Source organism: Xiphias gladius, chromosome 13, assembly GCF_016859285.1.
Source record: "Xiphias gladius isolate SHS-SW01 ecotype Sanya breed wild chromosome 13, ASM1685928v1, whole genome shotgun sequence".
Lineage (NCBI taxonomy): Eukaryota > Metazoa > Chordata > Actinopteri > Istiophoriformes > Xiphiidae > Xiphias > Xiphias gladius.
In genome coordinates, this window is record NC_053412.1 from 356,143 (window position 1) to 375,500 (window position 19,358).

General features: G+C 40.7%; 2 protein-coding genes across 5 annotated transcripts in view; both read right to left on the reverse strand.

Annotated features, from left to right (window-relative positions):
• Positions 1–284: 284 nt before the first annotated feature.
• Positions 285–17,679, reverse strand: LOC120798144 (T-box transcription factor TBX19-like). 4 transcript variants are annotated; one of them, XM_040142219.1, is made up of 10 exons: positions 17,631–17,679; positions 16,656–16,701; positions 14,077–14,372; positions 10,881–11,157; positions 6,648–6,782; positions 5,288–5,349; positions 3,930–3,991; positions 2,990–3,148; positions 2,516–2,654; positions 285–2,300 (listed from the first exon to the last, which is right to left on the reverse strand). In XM_040142219.1, the coding sequence occupies exons 3-10, from the start codon at positions 14,370–14,372 to the stop codon at positions 2,135–2,137; spliced, it is 1,296 nt and encodes a 431-aa protein (XP_039998153.1). In that variant the 5' UTR covers positions 16,656–16,701; positions 17,631–17,679; the 3' UTR covers positions 285–2,134. The 4 variants fall into 4 exon arrangements, with proteins under 4 accessions (XP_039998153.1, XP_039998150.1, XP_039998152.1 ...); XM_040142216.1 differs by having other exon boundaries at positions 2,516–2,669; XM_040142218.1 differs by lacking the exons at positions 16,656–16,701; positions 17,631–17,679 and adding an exon at positions 16,317–16,502 and having other exon boundaries at positions 2,516–2,669.
• A 1,212-nt stretch (positions 17,680–18,891) lies between these two features.
• sft2d2b (SFT2 domain containing 2b) overlaps positions 18,892–19,358 on the reverse strand; it is a 12,265-nt gene continuing 11,798 nt past the window's right edge. The window contains exon 8 of the mRNA XM_040142221.1: positions 18,892–19,358. This exon is cut by the window's right edge and continues 2,081 nt beyond it. The gene's annotated coding sequence lies outside the window, so the exon portion shown is untranslated.

The following is a 19,358-nucleotide window of genomic DNA, read 5'->3' on the forward strand; positions in this document are numbered from 1 at the left end:
GTCCCCGAGATACTAGTCTAGATTTTTTTTTCTATTTCATCTAAAAAAATAAAATAAAGTGCAACCAAACTCAAACTAAAAAGTTAAGTTAGTGTGTTTTGTATTTTTCTTAAAAACATCTTTTCCCCTTCTTTTCAAGCTTTATTGACAACATGAATATAAGAACTTACACAAACAATGGCATTGTAATATTAAACAGAAAGACAACATTACCAGAAATAAAATCCAGTGGAGGACAAGTAAATAAACAAGTAAAAATAGGCAAGACAAAAATGGAGAAAAAAAAAAAAAGGTGGACCAAGGTGGTCAGATCCAAGTCCAATGTAAGACAATTATGGAAGATTTATTATATTCATATTATTAGTTATTAAAGACAAAAAGCAAAGAGTTGCCCTTTTAATATATAAGTTAGGAATGGAAAAAAAAAATCAAAACACTCACGATAAGTCAAATGTTTGAAGATAGAAATTCCAATTTTTCATTTACTATGTCAGAATTATTAGATTAGTTATTTCATAATTATTAAACTGAACAAATACATAGTAATTTGCAAATTACAATTTACATACAAAATGATATTTATAAGTAATTTAATATGGAACTAATAAGTATATGATCATTTTAACTTTAAAAACTTTTGACTTACTATTTTGCAATCATACATCATCACATCATAGTTCTGACATAGAAAGTCTGGATTTTATTTTCATTTCACTTTTTTCTTAATGCTAACTTTTTGAGTCATCCGGTCTTTTCTTTCTCGGACATATTGGTTTCTATATTAAGATACCAGATGGAGGGATGCATTCTATTAAAGGTGTTAAAGCGTACTTGGCATTTTGGAAATAAAGGAAAAAATAGGTTTTTAGTTCTTGCAGTTACCTCTCTCTCCGTGTATCCCAGTGAAAGCGTCTTATCGTTGAGAAAAATAAAATATTACAAGCAAACTGTCCTTTAAACCTTTATTGACACAGAGCTGAATCACAGTCTCTTTCTGTCTCATCCATGCTGTGAACTTCATGCAGCAACAAGCAACAACAAAGACAAGAGCAGAGGAATATTTCAGTATTTCCACAGGCAATAGAGCCAAAGGTAAGAAACTAGATTTTAACTGAACGCATTTTTTCAAGTTTTGTTTACCATTTTATCTCTGATTTTCAGAAACAATCACAAGTAGAGAAACAGCAACGGAGCAGCAACATGCAGCAGCTGAAATAACAGGAAAGATGTCTCTCTTTGTTTTGTTTTTTTTCTTAATTTACTAATTTAGTCCTGTCAATCAAATACCGATCAAAAATTGTTCTCTTTACTTCAAACACAGCTGATGGACTGTACAGATATATACATGTTTGAGTATGAATCAAGCAGCTGCCGTTCCTCAGGGCACCAGGGGGCGCCATAACACCAACAATATCAGTACAGATGGTGTCCAAGATTCAGCATCAGGACCGTTGTCAAAACTGTGATGTTTTCAAGTCAGAAACTTTTTTTACAGGCTCATTTTATGCTGTTATTAACCGGTGATTTAAAATCTAAAATAAAGATACACGTACATGCAATAAATAGTGCAGCTTCACTAGCCACTGGTAGCCACTAAACTTTACCAGCACACACACACACACACACAGGTAACCAGTAGATACTAGCAGTGAATACTAACCATAGGGAGCTACCAGTGGTCACCAACATCCGTTACTAGTAGCGACGTATTAATTGTAAAGACCAGTACTTACAAACACTAACTACAAGTACCCATGAGTTCTTAAGAGTAGCCACCAGTAGTTACTGCATTGTCATAGGGATTACCAGCAGTTACATGTAGCAACGGGTGAATGGAAATGTAGCGCTTCATTGATTTAATAAAGACGATGCCAAAGAGGTGACGTCAAGGGGCAAACTTCCGCGTGCGACCATGTGTTGAACCAGCCGCCAGCAGGTAACCACCTGTAGTCACCAGTACATCAACAACACCACCAGCTTCTAATGTTAGCCACCAGTGGTTACCAGTATGTACAAGTAGCCACAGGTCGTTACTGGGAGCCGCCATTAGAACCTAGTAGCCACCAGTAGTCATGGTTAAAAATAGCCACCAGTTCACAGTCTGAGTTACCCATTCGACCAATCACATCCCTCCTCAGAAAGACTGGTTGGGGCCAGGTGGCCACCCAGCACCGCCCACTCGACCATGACTGGGAGGCTGCATCAGAGTCTCGCCGCCGATTGGTCCGTGCAGAGCAGTGCACGGCGAGTGGGAGGGGCTTAGCTCACTGCATCCAACCGTCCACAGACACGGATACTGACTGGACACAAACATGTACGTTAACATTTATACATATTTGAAGTAATAACACTATTTTAAAAAAATCTGTGAATTAAGTGGGAGCCACCGGCAGTAAGCAGTGCACAAAAACAACCACCAGTACTTACTGGTTGCTAGCAGTGGACTTTCCACGGTAAATATAATTATTTGGTCATTTGTTAAATTTACCACATAAGGCTGTGAGTGGGGCCTCACCTGGAGTTGTGAGGAGGAGGCTGCGATGAAGGAGCGCTGCTCGTCAGGGCGAGGGAGGTGGAGGAGGTGGAGGAGGAAGAGGAGGAGGAGGCCGAACGAGGTGAGGAGCTGCTCCACCCGTCTGATAACACCTGGACACCTTCAGAAAGACAGACTCAACAGAAATAAAACACAGTTTAAATGTACACACGAGTCCTGCTTATTGATCACAGCATAGCTCAATGTTCAAACACAGTATCTCTACACAGTGACTGGAATGTTCATTAAATCTAAATGGATCAGTGTTAAGAAATGAACACACGCGCACACACACACATATTAACAGTGAATATACAGATATTTAAGAATGTATATATACAGTATGTGTGTGTGTGTGTGTCCACTTCTAAATGTACATGTCAATAAATGTATGTATTTCATTTATGTAAAAATTTATCAAACTGTATTTTGTGACACACACGCGCATAGTCTTACCTGAGGAGTGTGAGCGGTGCGGCAGGTAGGCAGTGGGGTAAGGTGTGTGTCGCCCCGGGTAGCCGTGGTGTTTGTAACCGTGGTGATGATGCGATGTCAGCGGGAGGCTGCTGCCGTAAGGGAAAGCCCCGCCTCCTCCTGCTGAGCACAACGGCCAGCCTGACGCGCACACACACACACACACACACACACACACACACACAGCAGCTTAAACAACATATTTATCATTCTCATACTTTGTCAGTGAACACACACTGATAATGTTGAACTTGAATCTCAGCCACTGGCTTTTGACGATGGATGTTACAATCAAAGGGGTCGACACCACCACTCGTTTTACAGTTTCATTCTAACTCTTACTCCACTTGGAAAAACAACCTGTCACACATTAATGGTGTCAGGCTTCAAGTGCTGTGGTGACATTGAAAAAAAATACACGTTTATGACACGTTCAGTCGAACATTTCAATATTTTAATTTGCTCAACAGGTGAAAATTTGTTTTCAAGTTGGATTAAGTTTGCTTGAAATATTTGATAATAACTCATCACTCCCACTGCGTATGTTTTTGGGATGTATTGTACTGTTTTCAGTTTTTCAAACTGATAAAATTGAAATTATTTTATCTATTATTTATCTTTTGTATTCCAATTTGGTACCAACAAAGAATCCGAAATATATATTTCATACTTATTGGACATAGATACATATAACATAAATAAAATGCTTTCAGTGAAATGATGCTTGCGTTTTTGTGCATAATTATGAAAAGAAAATAGGATTTTTCCAAATGTATTTACTGATTCATTTGTAAAAAGGAATTATTTAAAAATAATATCAAAATCTAATTTTTCACTTCCACATCAGGAAAATAAAAACCTACATTCTCTCTTTCATGACGAAGTTAAAACACCACAGTTATTGAGAATTTTATTGACTCACAGGGTTGAATCCCTGAAACACGACTGTCTGACGACTCCGGTAAACCCCGTCCCCCTGGGTTCCTGAGGAGCATAAATCAAACGCTATCAGAGGGCAACCCGAGTGTTTGAGCGTGTGGTTTCTGTGTCCCTCTCACTTGACACCATCTCTCCAAACGAGCGAAACGGTGGAGCTCTGAGCAGCTGCTGATGACTCTCTAATCACCCGCTAATGCTAACTTCCTATGGTATCCTGGTGAGAAATGCTAAACGCTAAGTGTCCGCTGACCAACACCTGCCTGTTTTACACGCCACTCTCATTCATTCAGCTACGAAAGCAGTGGAGGAAGATGTTAAAATACTCCATCACAGCCTAAAGTCCCCGTAGCTGCTCCAGGTGGAGCTGCTTTTCACTACTTTATCTACACAGGTTGATGGTTTAGTCCGCTGGTTCCCAACCTAGGGGTCGGGCCCCTCCAGAGGGTCACCAGGTGAACCCGAGGGGTCGTCAGATGATTCACGGGAGACAAAAGAAGAAGCAGCACAGATCGGAGTCACTGATCCGTTTTAATACTTTGGACTTTTCTCTAATGTTAAGATCTAACCTCTTTGGGACTGAAACAGCTTTTGAGACGAAAACGTGTGAAACAAGTTTAGAGTGGAAATCACAACTCTCGGACATCTGGAACATGACGAGGAGCCACAAATAGTCAGAAAGATGTTCAGGACTTGAGTAAATGTGGGACATGTGTGACATACAGTAGCTCGAGGGGGTATGAAACCGCAGGACGTCACGAGATCTAACCAGGATCGGGTGTTTGAAGAGACTAAGAGCAAACACAGACGGGAGATTATTCAATGGAAGGTGGAAAAAGATGAAAGTTTAAATCATCGGAGCATCTATTTCCTACGTATAGTTCAAGTATAGCTCTGGTGATATTCTATATTTTTCTACTTGCCATTAAATCTGAGGTTAAGACTCAAACCGGCCCTGAACTACTAGCAAGTGCTGTGTTTGTATCACAACCTGACGTGTCTTTATTCCTCGTAGTCGAACTTTATCTTGACTCAGTCCCACACACTCCGTCCTGGTGCCATAAATACTCACTACAGAACCAAACGTGGAATAATCCGCCACCGAAAATAGTCCCCGACATATGAACTGTTTCTTCCCGTTTGTCTGATTAAAAAAGAAAACTACAGCGAGCAGCTGTTTTAGGGAAATTACTGAGCCTTTTTAAAGAAAGTGAGAAATTCACTAACACGTCGTTGGTTTGTTGACGATTACAAAAATACAGAATATCACCAGACGTGAAAGTGACTGGACCGGACTGCTTGGTGCGATGAACACAGGGTTTGTCATTGTGGTTCAGTTCGTACCTCTCTTTGGCATCCAGGAAGGCTTTAGCGAATGGGTTGTATTTGATCTTCAGAGCAGTGATCTGCACAGAGAAACACAACAAAACGTCCAACATCCCACACTGGAATCGTAAAAGGGTTAACATGTTATTTACAGAACAGTAAACCATCAATCAGCTGTTATTTCTAATCAGGCTTATAGTTGATTATGTCAACTTATGACCACTTGTTTACCATTTCACAGTTCCTTTTCTCTTTATTAAATTCTTCTTTTCTATAAAACTAAACAAAGAGTGTGATCACACTCTTTTTATTCAGCATTTCAATTCATGTCAGTTACTGAACTTTGTCATGCAATCTAAGAGATGTAACTGTGTGTAAGCATGAAATTGAACTAGACAACCAAAATGACTTTTCCGCATTTTTACTTAAGAAAAATCTAAATAACTCATGTCCAAGCAGATTAAAACATTTTTAATAAATATATCTTATTTTTTCTTTTGAAGTCTCTGGATGTTGGTTTCTTACCACAGTTTTTCAGGCTGTGTGTTTAGAATAAATACACAAAAAAGAAAAACACACTCACTCATTTCATTTTCAGCTAAAAAACACTAACACACACTCTGTACAGAGCCTGAATTTGAACTAGAGCTAGACTCATAAATCAACCTGGTTGATATATTGACCAATTCTAGTTTATTGCAGATATATTGGTACTGATTTTAAAGGTGCTATGTGTAAGTTTTTACTGTCGCTACATAGCCAACGTTAGCATTAACAGCTCTTTACTCACCAGGCTGGAAGAAATGTGAGTTCAGCATCAAACTTCTTTCCTTTACCTTCCCAGGGCTGTCTCCAGCAGTGGAAAGAGACGCTAGGGTTAACTCTGGTTTTGCTTCTAGTTATATCACTTCTTTTCCTCTAGTGAAGTTGGCATGCTAACCAGCTAGCGACTCACTGTGGCGTGCAGTCTGTCCTCAGTCCAACATGAGAGGATGAAGCAATAGCTCTGCTCAGGGGACGTGTTCTAACCTCTTCTCTTGTGAACGCAATGATAGCTGAAGCTCTTGGAGAGCAACCACCACCACCAACCCCCCCCCCCACTCCCAGCAAGAAACCATGTTCAGCGGCAGAGTAAATTTACATATAGCACCTTTAAACTCGGAAATCTCAATATCGGTCTCAAAAATCCAGTATCAGATGGGCTACAACTGGTCAGAGACTCAAAGGAAAAGGACATTTTGTTACTTGGATTGTCACCAAAAAGTCAAATTTACCAACTGAAATCCAAATAAGGTGACACACGTACCCAAAAAAAGAAGAACGAAACTCCTCTTGTGTGTGTGTGTGTGTGTGTGTGTGTGTGTGTGTGTGTGTGTACCTCTTCGTTCTGGTAGGCGGTGACGGCGATGAACTGCGTTTCTTTGAAGGAAACGTTGGAAACCAGACGATGGCGGGAGCCGACACACACGATGTGGAGCTGAGGCTCGTATTTATGGAGAGAGTTCAACATAATCTGAGAGAGAGAGAAACCATACGTGTCCATACGTGTCCATACCTGTTCATACCTGTCTCTCTTTGTTCCCATCAAACCTATTCGTAGACATCTATACCTGTTGGTACCTGTTCAGACTTGTTGGTACCTGTCTATACCTGTTGGTGCCCGTTAATCTGTTGGTACATATCCAAACCTTTTCTTATCATCTATTGTCCATACATGTCCTGTCCTATACAATGTCCACAACTTTCTATGCCACTTAGATGTTCATACCTTGACATTTCTTACCTGACCTATACAAAGACACCTGTACATACCATCAGTACCCTCTCATCCAGGTCCACACCTTAGCGTACTTGCTCATATTTTTTATACCATCAACAGCAGTCCACCCTGCCTGAACCGATCCATAGCTAAAACGCCGACCGGTTTCCAGAACCGACTCCTGAACTCGGGTCCGAAGGTTTGAAAGAGTCCAAATAGCTCTGTACTTTTGACTCAATGAAAAACAACAATGAAATCCGGTCAGTTTGTCTGTCAGTCTGCAGGAGAGTTTATGGAGTGGAGCCATCTTTGTCTTTTGGCCCAAACACTCTTTTTTCCATCTGTCTTTTCTCTCTCATCCATCTCTCCATCAGCCCCTCCACCCCCTCTTTTTCCCCCTCGCTAACGAGGCCCAATTAACCAATCCGAGTTTTCCAGGCGGACACACAAAAACAAACTGTTTTCTATTCAGATTGAGAGGCTGGCTTCACATCTGACCCCGGCACTCTGTGTGTGTGTGTGTGTGTGTGTGTGTGTGTTTACCCTGGCAGTGCCCACATTAGCTGGAGTGTGTGTGGGCTCTTTTTGAATATAGTTTACCTCTCTCTCTCTCTCGTCCATCTGAAGCATGATGGGTAAATTAATTTCCCAGTAAAAAACATAATTACCATAATGTACAAATAAGCTGAGCAATTATTTCATTATGGCCGAGCTCTCTGTTCCAACTCTGCATTACTGCCCAGTGTGTGTGTGTGTGTGTGTGTGTCTGTCATATTTGGACAGGGATAATGGGGTAAATATAAACAACATTATTGCCAATTTTGTAGTGCTGCACATGTGTGTGTGTGTGTGTGTGTGTGTGTGTGTGTGTGTGTGTGTGTGAGAGAGAGAAGGCCTCTCTGAGTGGTGAACGGCACTCGATAGGAAGTGCATTAAACTGCCGCCGGCCAATTAAGAGCTGGTTATCCCGTTCCCGTGGTTACGAGGGGGCGAGCAGGTGAAGTGAGCGAGGAGAGGGACTGAAGTGGCTAATTAGAGGTGGTAGTCTCTCGCCCACTCCAATACACTATAAGGAAGTTAGACAGAGAAAGAGAGAGAGAGAGAGACAAAAGAGGAAGAGACGGAGCGATGTTCTTGACATGGAGAGCAGGATAATGGAAAGAGGAAGAGGGAGAAGAAGGAGAAGGAGAGGAAGAAAGAGATTGCCTTTCTTTCTTCCCCTGACTCTTCTATAAAGTAAGAATAGAAAAAACCAGAAAAAAGATGAAGAAATAAAGAAGGAAGAAAAGGAGGAAGAGAAGAGGGGAGGAAAGGAAAAGTCAAAAAAAGGGAGGGAGCAGAAAAAGATGAACAAACAAAAGAAAAAAGGGGTAAATAAACAGATTCATGAACAAAATGTAGCAGGAATAAATGAACAAATAAAAGAAAAAATATATGAAGCAAATAAATTAAAAAAACGAACTAAAGAAAGATAAAAGAAAAAGAATGAAAGACGGAAAGAAAACGTGGAGAAAAAACTAGACTGGCACTCAGTAGAGCTCATACCTCCGCCAGGGCCAAATATCGGCGCAAGTGTCGGAAAATGCCCCACATTTGTCACTATGTTAACGAAAGAGACCAAAGGTTTCCTGGATCCACCTTTTAATCGGATCCGCACCAAAAAGGAACGGGTTCTTCCCTGGACCGGGTAAGGAAAGGAAAGGATGATGATTAAAGACGAAGGAAGGAAAGAAGAGAGAGAAAGATAAAATGATGAATGATAGAAAGAGAGGAATGAACAAATACACGAATAACTGTGTGAATAACTACACAAATAAATGAATAAAGAAACGAACGAACGAATGAAAGGTAGAAGGAACGAAAGAAAGAAAAACAGCAAGGAAGGAAGAGTGAAGAAACAGAAATCTAAAGAAAAAGTGGGAAATACCTGATGAAATGAAAGAATAAAGAAAAACCAATACATTCATAAACGAAATGATGCTAAGATGAAAGAACGGCTGTAAATGTATACGAATGAGAGAACGAATGAATGAACAAATGCGCAAACCGACAAGTGAATTGAGAAATAAAAGAAGAAATATCCTTGTGCTGAATCACGGCAGCAGCAACATAAAACAGGTTTCCCTTTGATTTTTTCTCCAAATCCTTTTCAGTGAGCTGCCGCTCAGATCATTCACATCTTCCTGCTCTTTGTGCCGGTAACTTTTCTACAGCGATGAGTCCAGTTCCAATAAACGGACCAATATGGGTCCTTGTCCATCGCCTGCAGACCTGCGAATACCACTGTGAGCTTCTCATGTCCTGAACGACCCTGAAAACATGAGGGTTTAAAGTTGTCCTGTTGCTAAAACTTTGTATTTCACTTCATCCTAAATCTAAAAAACTTTTCCTCTACATTTGATGCTGAGAAACTAGTTCATGCTTTTATAATTGACTCGACCCGACTACTGAAACGCTCTTTTCGAGAGTCTCCCTAAAAAACATGATCGAGAGGCTGCAACTCTTCCAGAATTCAGCTGCCAAAGCTTTTAGAATTGATCTCAAAGTGTTTTCACTTTTCTTCAAAGCTTTAAACATCGCAGACGGTTTGACATGTTACCGTCCCCACGTGTCCTTTGGGCGCCTGTTGCTGGTCTGTTAGAGGCTGTACAACCTGGTATTTCATCAGTCTTTTATTCTGTTTTTACTGATTTTTTTTATTTGACTCTGTCTATTGCGTGTAAAGCACTTTGAGCTGTAGTCTTTTTATGAAATGTGCTGTTTTCCGCTGTTCCAACGACAAGCCGACACTTTAAGAAACGTAAAGTTGGAAATCGTCATCACTACATTTCCTCATATCCTCATATTTCAGTCGTGTTCTGAGCAGCATGCCGATAAAGCCCCGACTCGGGGCCTCTCAAGGCGGAGCGGTCTTCCTCCGCCCCGCTGATCTGTTAGCCTGGTCCTCTCTGATGTTTCCACTGCTACAGCATCATGCTAAACGGGTCAACTGGTTCCTGTGGCTGATTTTAAACTTTTAATTCAGCCGTCCACTGACCTCAACAAGCTGCGGACACGTGAGTGAAGTGTAGATCCTGCGGTTAATGTGCCTTTATCTCATTGTTGTCTGTCCAAATGTGTGTATTTCTGCCTCAGTGCTAACTCTTATCCTCTTACTATTGGACCCTTATCTCTTACTTGTGGTTTATAAATCGATTCCATTCTTGTTGGGTTTAGATGTGTTGATTGTTGGCTCGATGCTTGTCCTTATTCTCTTACCTGCACTTTTATATGTTTGAGTTTGACTTTGGTCAAATTTTGGTTTTATTGTCCTGTGCACACAGGGCGTCCCTGTGGAAAAAGAGACTGAATGAATGTTTCAGGTTTGTATTAAATGCTGCATTTCTTCTGGTGACAGTGACAGAAATGATGGAGTTTGAAGGTTTAAATCAGAAGTGTAATGAGCTCGTCCTCACAGCGCAGTCATTTTTTCCACCAAGGCCTGTTACATTTGATTTCTGATTAGTGTTTAGAGACTGAATAACTTCCACATTCACACAGACTTAGCCGTCCCTCTTCGGGATATGTCGGCATGCCCTTCAAAACGTAAAGGTGATGATTTATAAAATAGAAAAACGGATTTCACGGGGCAGAGGGTTGTGGATTTCATTCTCCGAGTGTCAGTTTGTTGTTGGAGCAGGACAGAAAATCCTCCGTTCAAACTGGATTAACTGTAACTGAAAAGTTCTATAGATCATAACCTTTATTTGAAAGGCATTTACAACCCAGAGTTGCCTGGTCCTGGACAAGACACCTGGAGACAATGCACAGTAACAGGGCGGCCCAGGTGGATGAACAGGTGAGTGAGTTTACCTGTCCTCCTCCGTTGACCTTGTTGGTGAGTTTGACCTTATTGAAGGTCACGGCCGCCTTCATCCAGTGAGCTCCAAAGTTTGGCGAGTCGGGGTGGATGTAGATGCCGCCGTGGCTCCGCCCCTCACCGCGGCCCTCCGCCCGGCCGGCCGCCACCCACTCCCCGTTCACAAACTTCCAGCGGCAGCCGTCGGCAGGCACGAAGTCCAAAAGGAAGGAGTACATGGAGCTGGGGTCCAGACCCGAAACGCTGACCTTCAGGACGGGGAACATACGGCTGCAAAAAGACACGCGTCAGATTTAGATTTTTACGAGTCACCGCAGTCCGATGATCGTTTCAAGCATGTACAGTATATTTCTGAAAAGTCAGAGGAGAATTCTCTCTTTTACTCCACGTTTCTGGGGGTTGTTTAAGAATCTTTTCAGGCTAAGTCATGACTACACCTTTCGCCCCCATGCTGCCCCACATCAGCACACCCGCGCCTCCACGTTTCACAACAGGCACTGTTCAGTCACTCTGGTAGTCCTGACCAGGTCCACATCAAACAAGCTGGACCACATCCGATCTGATCCAAACATCTGACCAACATCCATCAGGCTTCTTCTCATGTTCTTTGGCAAAGTTTAATCTGCGTTTTTGTGAGCAAAGGTTTTCTTCTTCAGGCAGCGTCTCACCATTAGACACAGCTCAGGCCAGAACCGAGGAAGCTGTGGTGTCCGCGGGCTCTTTTACAACCTTGTTCGTGCAGTTAGACTCAACTGGAAATCAGCTCTGCTCCCTTTTGTTGCTTTGAGGTTGCACCTTGGGGCCTGCGTTCTCAGTGTCGTCTGTCCAAGCTGTTTGTTTTAATTACACATAAGCACCCTCATCTATAAAACAACTGCATGTCCAGAAAATGAACTATATTACTTCATATATCGATATCATGATTTAAAATCACCAGTACAGTGGAAGACTTTATCCTCCCACTCACATTTATCCTCATTTTTTCTGAGCTAACACAGAATCTTCAGGGTTATCTAAACAGCTTTCAGACTGAGTGGAAAAGTTCATTCTTGACTTTCGCAAATGGACGTCTGACAAATAAGTAAATTAATAGATGAATAAATCTTAGCTCAAGGTCCACTGTCCACTGAAAGCTGCAGTAAACTAGTAAGCAGACCTTGAGTGAAGATTTGGTTTTTTTGTCTGGACAGCTCTTCTCTTGGAGAGAATCATAATTTACCTTTGTACCGTGTGGTAGATGATTATAACGTGTTTACTGAAAGATGTCTTGTGGCTTCATTCATGCGTCCCAGCCTCTGTTCAATACAACTTATTTATCCCTGCAAGGACAACTGCGTGCAGCAGCCAGACCCTCGGGTCGACAGATACATGCACGGCGAGTAGAAGAAGATGGAGAAATAACTGTTAGACACAAAATAAATATAAATATCCAAAAAATGTCTTTAAAAAATCCTGAGCACTGTTTCTGTCCTACACTGACCAACTGTGAAACCAGCAAACAAAAGAAAAGATCACTGGACTCTCAATAAAAGATGAATGATAAGAAAAGACTTGAGGATAACTGGACTGACTAAAAAAAGTTTTCATTTGTGAGAGTTTTAAAGGAAGTATTCAGATCCTTTACTTGAGTAAAAGTAACAATACTCCATTACAAGTAACAGTCCTGCATTGTTATGCAAGAAAAAATATAATCTGAAAAATGTCGTTAAAATATAAAAAGTCAACGAACTCAAAGCAGACAAACGTCTGACCCCTGAGTGTTCTACCATTATACATCATGTCAGATCATTATTGCTCAGGCATTAACATTTAAGCAGCATTTTATTGTTGTAGCTGTTTGAGGCGGAGCTGATTTTAACTGTTTGAAAATAGGCTGCAACTATCGATTATTGTCATAATGACCTGATCTGCTGATTGTTTTCTTGATCAGTCCGTCACTTTTTTGGTGAGGAATGATCATCGTATTTACCCAGAGCTCAAAGTGACGTGGGCTGTTATCAAAACAGCTGCCGATTAACGATCTGATCATCGACCGATTTAAGCTCAAAGTTTCCTCGGTGCAAGGTTGGTTAGCCTTTTATAGTGCATCATCTTTTAGAAGTTCTTTATATGTTCTGTATGTAATGCATGCGTGTTTGCTCAATTATCAAAGTAAGTGGTGCCTTCAGCTGTCAGATAAATGTAGGGCAGTAGGAACAGAACTAGTAACTTCCACCAGGGAGTTTTGGATACATACAACTCCAAAAAACCACTTTACAAAAAGAGGCTCTAGTGCAGCGTTGGCGAACACAGGATGAACCACGACTCTCTCTCTCTCTGTGAATATGCATCTACCAGCAGCTTTCGTTAAAAATGCTAACATTCCCTTTAAGTTTCCATCCACCTAAAGCTGCGTTCAGACAAACAGACTGCTCTCCATCAGTAACAGCAGCTGAAGTGGTGTTCTGCAGGTGTGAATGGAGCGTTTGCCCACGGCAGGGCGCGACTGGTCAACACGCCTCGGCTCAGCGAAAAAAAGAGGAAAACACACGGAGGCAACATTAACGGCTGCTACTGAGACTAATGAATAACCGCGGTTAATAGGATCACTGATCTGGAGTCAGCTTCAAACACAGACACACACAGTGACGACAAAGTCATCTCTTCGGAAAAGATCCAGAAACCGACCGACTCCTACAAATGACGTTCCTGTACAACGCACCTGTAGGAAACATGAACACTGCCCAAGTCCACCTTTACTACGACTAAACTGCCGAGTGACGCGGGATTTGTTACGGGCACCAAGTACAAATACTGTGGTCACGAGTTCAAATTCCACCTGAGAAAGTTTTGACGAGCAACCGACCAAACTCGGTACAATTGTTATTTTTTATTCGATTTGATGATATTTTCTGTCGATTTTATTCCCCTAAATTGTGGTCATCTTGTTTAGTCTGTAGAAAAACCTCAATGTGACGTTTTCCATTGGTTATGGGGCATTTATTTCTTGGCTGGGAGAAGTAACTTTCTGGAGTCTCAGTTTCCTTTTCCCAAAATGTTGAACTATTCCTTTAACCGAGCGCTTATACCTGCCTAACACTGACCGAGCCTCGGCCCCATTGGAGGCAGATCAGAAAACGCTCAAGTGGGCCGATTTGGATGACACTGACAATGAAAACAAACAGTCCTAAACGTCACCGCCGCGGTTACCGTCCATTCTTGGTGACGATCATCTCGTTGGTGATGTGCTGAAACTTTCTCCACAGCTCGGCGTCCTCCAGCGTCACCCTCAGCTCCCTCTCCGTCGGGTCGCCCTTCTCCCGGCCGGCCTGCAGCTCGCTCTCCACCGCGCTCAGCAGCCGCGACATGCAGCATTCGGCCGAGCCCGGGCTGCACGGCGTCCCGCCGCTGCGAACGGTGGCGACGACGGGACTTCCGCTGCCGGTCCGGTCCGCCGAAGACACAGAACCAGGCTCCCGGTCCTCCGGTAACCCTTCCACCTTCATCTGGAGACAAACAAAGACACATTAGCTGATGACTAAAAACTACCAACTACAGCAACACTGACATCTGGATGCTGAAGGGCCAGAGGATACGACAATGGCGTCCAAATTTGGGTAAATAAAGGCCACAACTTTTAGCCTAGTTTTGTTGATCTGAAGCCTCAATGAGGACCTAGCTTTAAGTTTTACTGTCGTAATCAAGAAGCGGTGTTTAAAGAGGAGGCCAGTCACACTAAATATTTATGCCTCTGACTGAGACTGAATTCAGTTGTGAGAGGTTGTTTTCCGAATTTAAATTTGGTCAAGGACAAAGACGAATAAACAGGGACAGTGGACAGCCCTAAAGGGTTCCACTAAATGTTGACGTCTTGATAAACTCCTGGTTATTTCCTTTTCCTCTAATTTGAGTAAAAAACAATGTTTTCCACACTATCGAGCAGATTTTTTTCCACACACACCTGAGAAACAGTAACAAGGACCACCTGAATGCAACTGACTGGTCTGCAGTAGATCGCTGGATACTGAGGACTGAAGGAAACAACCAGTGTGTCCCTAAAATGTGGGTAAAATAAGGCTCTATTTCTTGGCCTTGTTATATGGAGACTTTGAACTCTCGCCTTTTTTTTGTTGAAATATTCGGTCTTAACAAGGCGATTTGGAACTAAATGGAGCCTCAAACAGGACGTAACTTTAGTTTTAATTGTCGTAATTGAAGAATGTAAGTTTTGAATTTTCACTAACTGTTTCACTTACGTCTCTGACCGAGAGTGAATTAATTTGTGAGAGGGTTTTTATTTCTTTTTCCAGTTTGAACAGGAGGAATGATTACAGCAAGAAAAACCTGTTTCAATGTTCACATGGGAGCCTGAGCATTGTTTTAAGACACACTTCAGTTTTAAAACACCTTCAGCTCCTTCTCCTTAAAATCGGCCGATTTTGAAGGTTGTAACTGAGCTTTCCTTCTCTAGATCCTGTTTAGACTCTCTGTCTCCAGAAAACAGTTTGTAGCTCTCGATATAATGTAAGACTTTATTTATTTTCCGTTTTCCACTTGTTGTTGGATTTGTATTAAAACACAACATCTCATTTATGTATTTCTATTTTGAATTTACAACAAAATGCTCTAGTCCTTATTTACCTGCTTTGTAATGTGGTTTATATGTAGTTGTTTTGATTATGTAGTTTGTCTTATGTGTCATTACAGCAATCATATCCTATTTTTTCCTTCTTTTTCAAAGCTACGCTCAGTAATAGTTTTATTATAAGGAGTAATTCTTTCATTCGAACGAGTGTTGGGACTGTTGACTTTGTATTTTCTGTATTTTATCCTTTGAACAAATTTAGTATAATACAGACAACAATTGTAAATACAATAATTTACACTTTGACCTCTTTTTAAGGAAGTGTGTGATGATGTCTTTCACATCTCAGACAGCATGGTGAGTGTTTGTGTCTCGGTGTGGTTCAAACTGGAAAATGGTCTGAAAATGTTTTCAGGATTCAAGTTTTTCTTTTTCAAATTCATTTTGTAGCACTGCATTTACCATGTGTGTCTGGAAATTAATGAGATTCAGGAGCAAAATCAATCAAAATGACAATAAGATACCTGTAACACAAACAATGCAAACAGTTCATCTCCATCAACATAGGTAGTAACTACAACCACTCACCAAATACTAAAAATATTAATATTGAAACAAAAAAATAATTTGCGGCAGCAGCAGGGACAGCAAAATGATTTAAAGCTAATCCTCTTTGAGGCTTCAATTCTGTGCATTTTTTCTTTTTGTATTCTTAGAATATTTCTGATTTCTAATATTTCTAACCTGGTTTTAGTGACAAGAATATCACTCTCCAACCTAACTACTTATTATTGAATGTATATGCAATTATATAAATGGAAATCTTACACTCTTAATGTTTTTTTATTTTAATTAAATAAATTACTTAATTATGATCTGGAGGTGGAGGGAGCAGAGGATTTAATTTCTGTGGGTGAATTCAGAGGAAACACTGAATTTATGGTTAATGACATTAGGAGAGGCACTGTCAAAGAAGACTACGATCAAAGAATGATTCAAATCCATTGAAAAATACAATAGAAATATAAAATTAGTATTAAATAAACACAAAAATAAACACAAAACACCGCTAATGACAAATTTAATTACCCATAAATATGAAAAAAAAACCTAAAATACAATAATATATTCCAGAGTTAATAATCAAAGATCTTTTAGTGACTGATAAGTTAAACTGCAGGTAAATCAATAAAAATAAACTTACCTGTGACACCCGACACTCTGCTACAAAGGTGAAATAATTCCAAAAACTAAACGTGAAGAATTGAGAATGAAGCGTTAATTAAAAATAACTGTTAATAATTGATGTTAATTAATTAAGAGTTGACAGTCTTTTGCTTTGTGATGTGAAGCTGCTCAGCTCCAACTGCACACATCAGAAACAATCAGAGGATAGTCTGACTAAACCTCGCTCTACCACTGTCTCTCTCTCCCCATTACACACACACACACACACACACACACACACACACACACACACACACACACACACACACACACACACACAATCTACCTCACTCTACCACTCAATGTCAGACTCGCTGAAGCTTTACTGGCTTGTAATTTTGATCAAAAAACGAGGGGCCAAAGCAAACGTTAAGTAAAATTACATTAGAGAGATGAATCAGTGAATGAATACAGAGAGATAGTGTATTGTACACTGATTTAAGTTATTGATTGCATGTAAAACAAAGTAAAAAGAACCAATATATGATCCAACATGTACACCAAATGATCTCAGATCTGCTTATTTAAACTAGGTCCACACAGAGCTGGCCAGATTGCGATCCTTTTCTGTCCAGTTTGGTTCTCCAGCCACACTACATGATCGTTTTTCTTAGGCGGAAACAGAGCTTTTCACAAATGGTCTTTGGAAAGTATTCATTCCATAATCAACACTTTTAAGTAACGGTGACGAAAGGGGAGCTTTTAGAAAGATGAATCAGAAAACAAGCATTTTGGTGTAGTAAGATTTTTGACATTGGACTCCGAAGTGGATCAATCTGAAAAAGCAAGCCACATTTTTTGTGTCTCCAAAAAGGTGATAAACCCAGACTACAGGGTGGATACATCTGAAAACATCACTCTTGCCTCTGTCTTGTTTTAATGGGGGTGGGGAAAAGGGAGATGTTAAAATAATGCTCTTCAGATTAGATAAGTCTGAAAACACTGGACTCACATTTTGGTGTGGAATGGAAAATGTAGCTTTTTGAGAACACTCTCCAACGTAGATAAATCTGAAAAAGCGAGAGACGTCTTTTAGTGTGGACAAAGAAAAAGTCTCCAGAGATGGAAAACCCATCAGGTTCAAGTTTAAGTGCGGATGAACAAAACTGGATCTTTTTCAAACTTGGTCCAAAGCATGGATACATCTGAAAACATTGCCCCTGCAGTTTAGTTTAGCCGGGGAAAGGAAGGAAAGAGCTCTTTGTTTTGCTCTGTACATTTTAGTGTGAAAGACAAAAATTTAGCTTTTTAACAAAGAACAAACAGTGAAAAAATCTGAAAATGCCTGCCTCACATTTTTGTGTGGATGAGGAAAACTGAGCTTTAGAAAAACACAATTTTAGTCTCAGCAGTTCAGTTGTTGGCAAGAAAGACAGTTGTTTTTCTGTCGATCTTTACAAAAATGACCCGAAAAACTCTCGTGTGGATGCACAGTTTTCTCACATGTAAACAGCAGTTTTAAAAATAGCAGCTTCACGTGGACGTAGTTTGAGTCTAACCAACAGTCTAAAAACCGATACGATTTGCTGATCTGACTAATTAATTATCCGACTGAAAGGATGAACTGATTTGACTAACTGGGAAAAAAACAAAATAAAAAACAAAAACCATCGCTGTGTGCCTCCTTCCTCGAGGTTTAAATGTCATATGACAATGCTGAAGAAAAACACCATAAGCTGTTCAGATCAGCATGTAATGGAGAATAGGTCAAATCCAAACGGAGAACATCTGGAAACACACACACGGCGACATACGATATCTGGACTGTGGTTGCTGCCTCAAAAAGGGAGTGTGTGTGTGTGTGTGTTTAAGCGTGTGTTTTATTGTGCGTGTGTTTTAATCAGCCGGCGGTGGAGGGTGGAGATTACGGGCTTTAGAGACTTAACAGGCATAAAGACGACGTTAACCAGGGTGGCAGGTAAACATCAGAAAACCAGGTGACACACAACAAAAGACGCACAAAAGTGGAGAGAATTCACACAACAACTTTTACGTATGTAAGAGATGAAATTGCGTCTTTCAGATCTGATCTGATCTTGGTTTTCAGGGTTGGCTAGAGTGTGGCTACTGTAGACCAGCGTGGTGGTCCCTGGAAATTGACCAAAATCATGTCATGTTGAAAATTCACCTTGTATTAAGTCTAAAGATAAATTCAGGAGCAAGTTTTCCTTTAACGACTTCATAAAAACTGCTGGAAAACACTGATTCTTAAATACAGACATAAATATTTATTAAAATTGTTCCAATGAGTACAGTTAAAACTGAAATGTGAATGACAGGTTTACAGAAAGAGCTGGTTCAGTGAAATGTGAAGGTTTCTGCCAAAGCTGCTTGGACCATTATGCCCAGAAGGCAAAGCGGAGGTCATGGAGGAGGTGCTGGTGGTCAGGCAGAAGGTGCTGACCACCACTAACACCAGGCTGGAAAGCGGTTTCACAGTGACGCACAGGGGTACTGATAAACAACGTGTGGAAATGACGCTTCACGATGACTGAGTGAAGCGAGTAAAACAGAACCATGAATACGCACAGATTCGTAAATCTGATAAAGACAACACGGTTGCTTATTTCCGTCTGTGCACTCAGTTTAGGTCATAAAGGGCTGCAACTAATGACATTTATTGATTAATCTGATGATTATTTTCTCAGTGTCGATTTATTGTTTCATCTATGAAGATGTC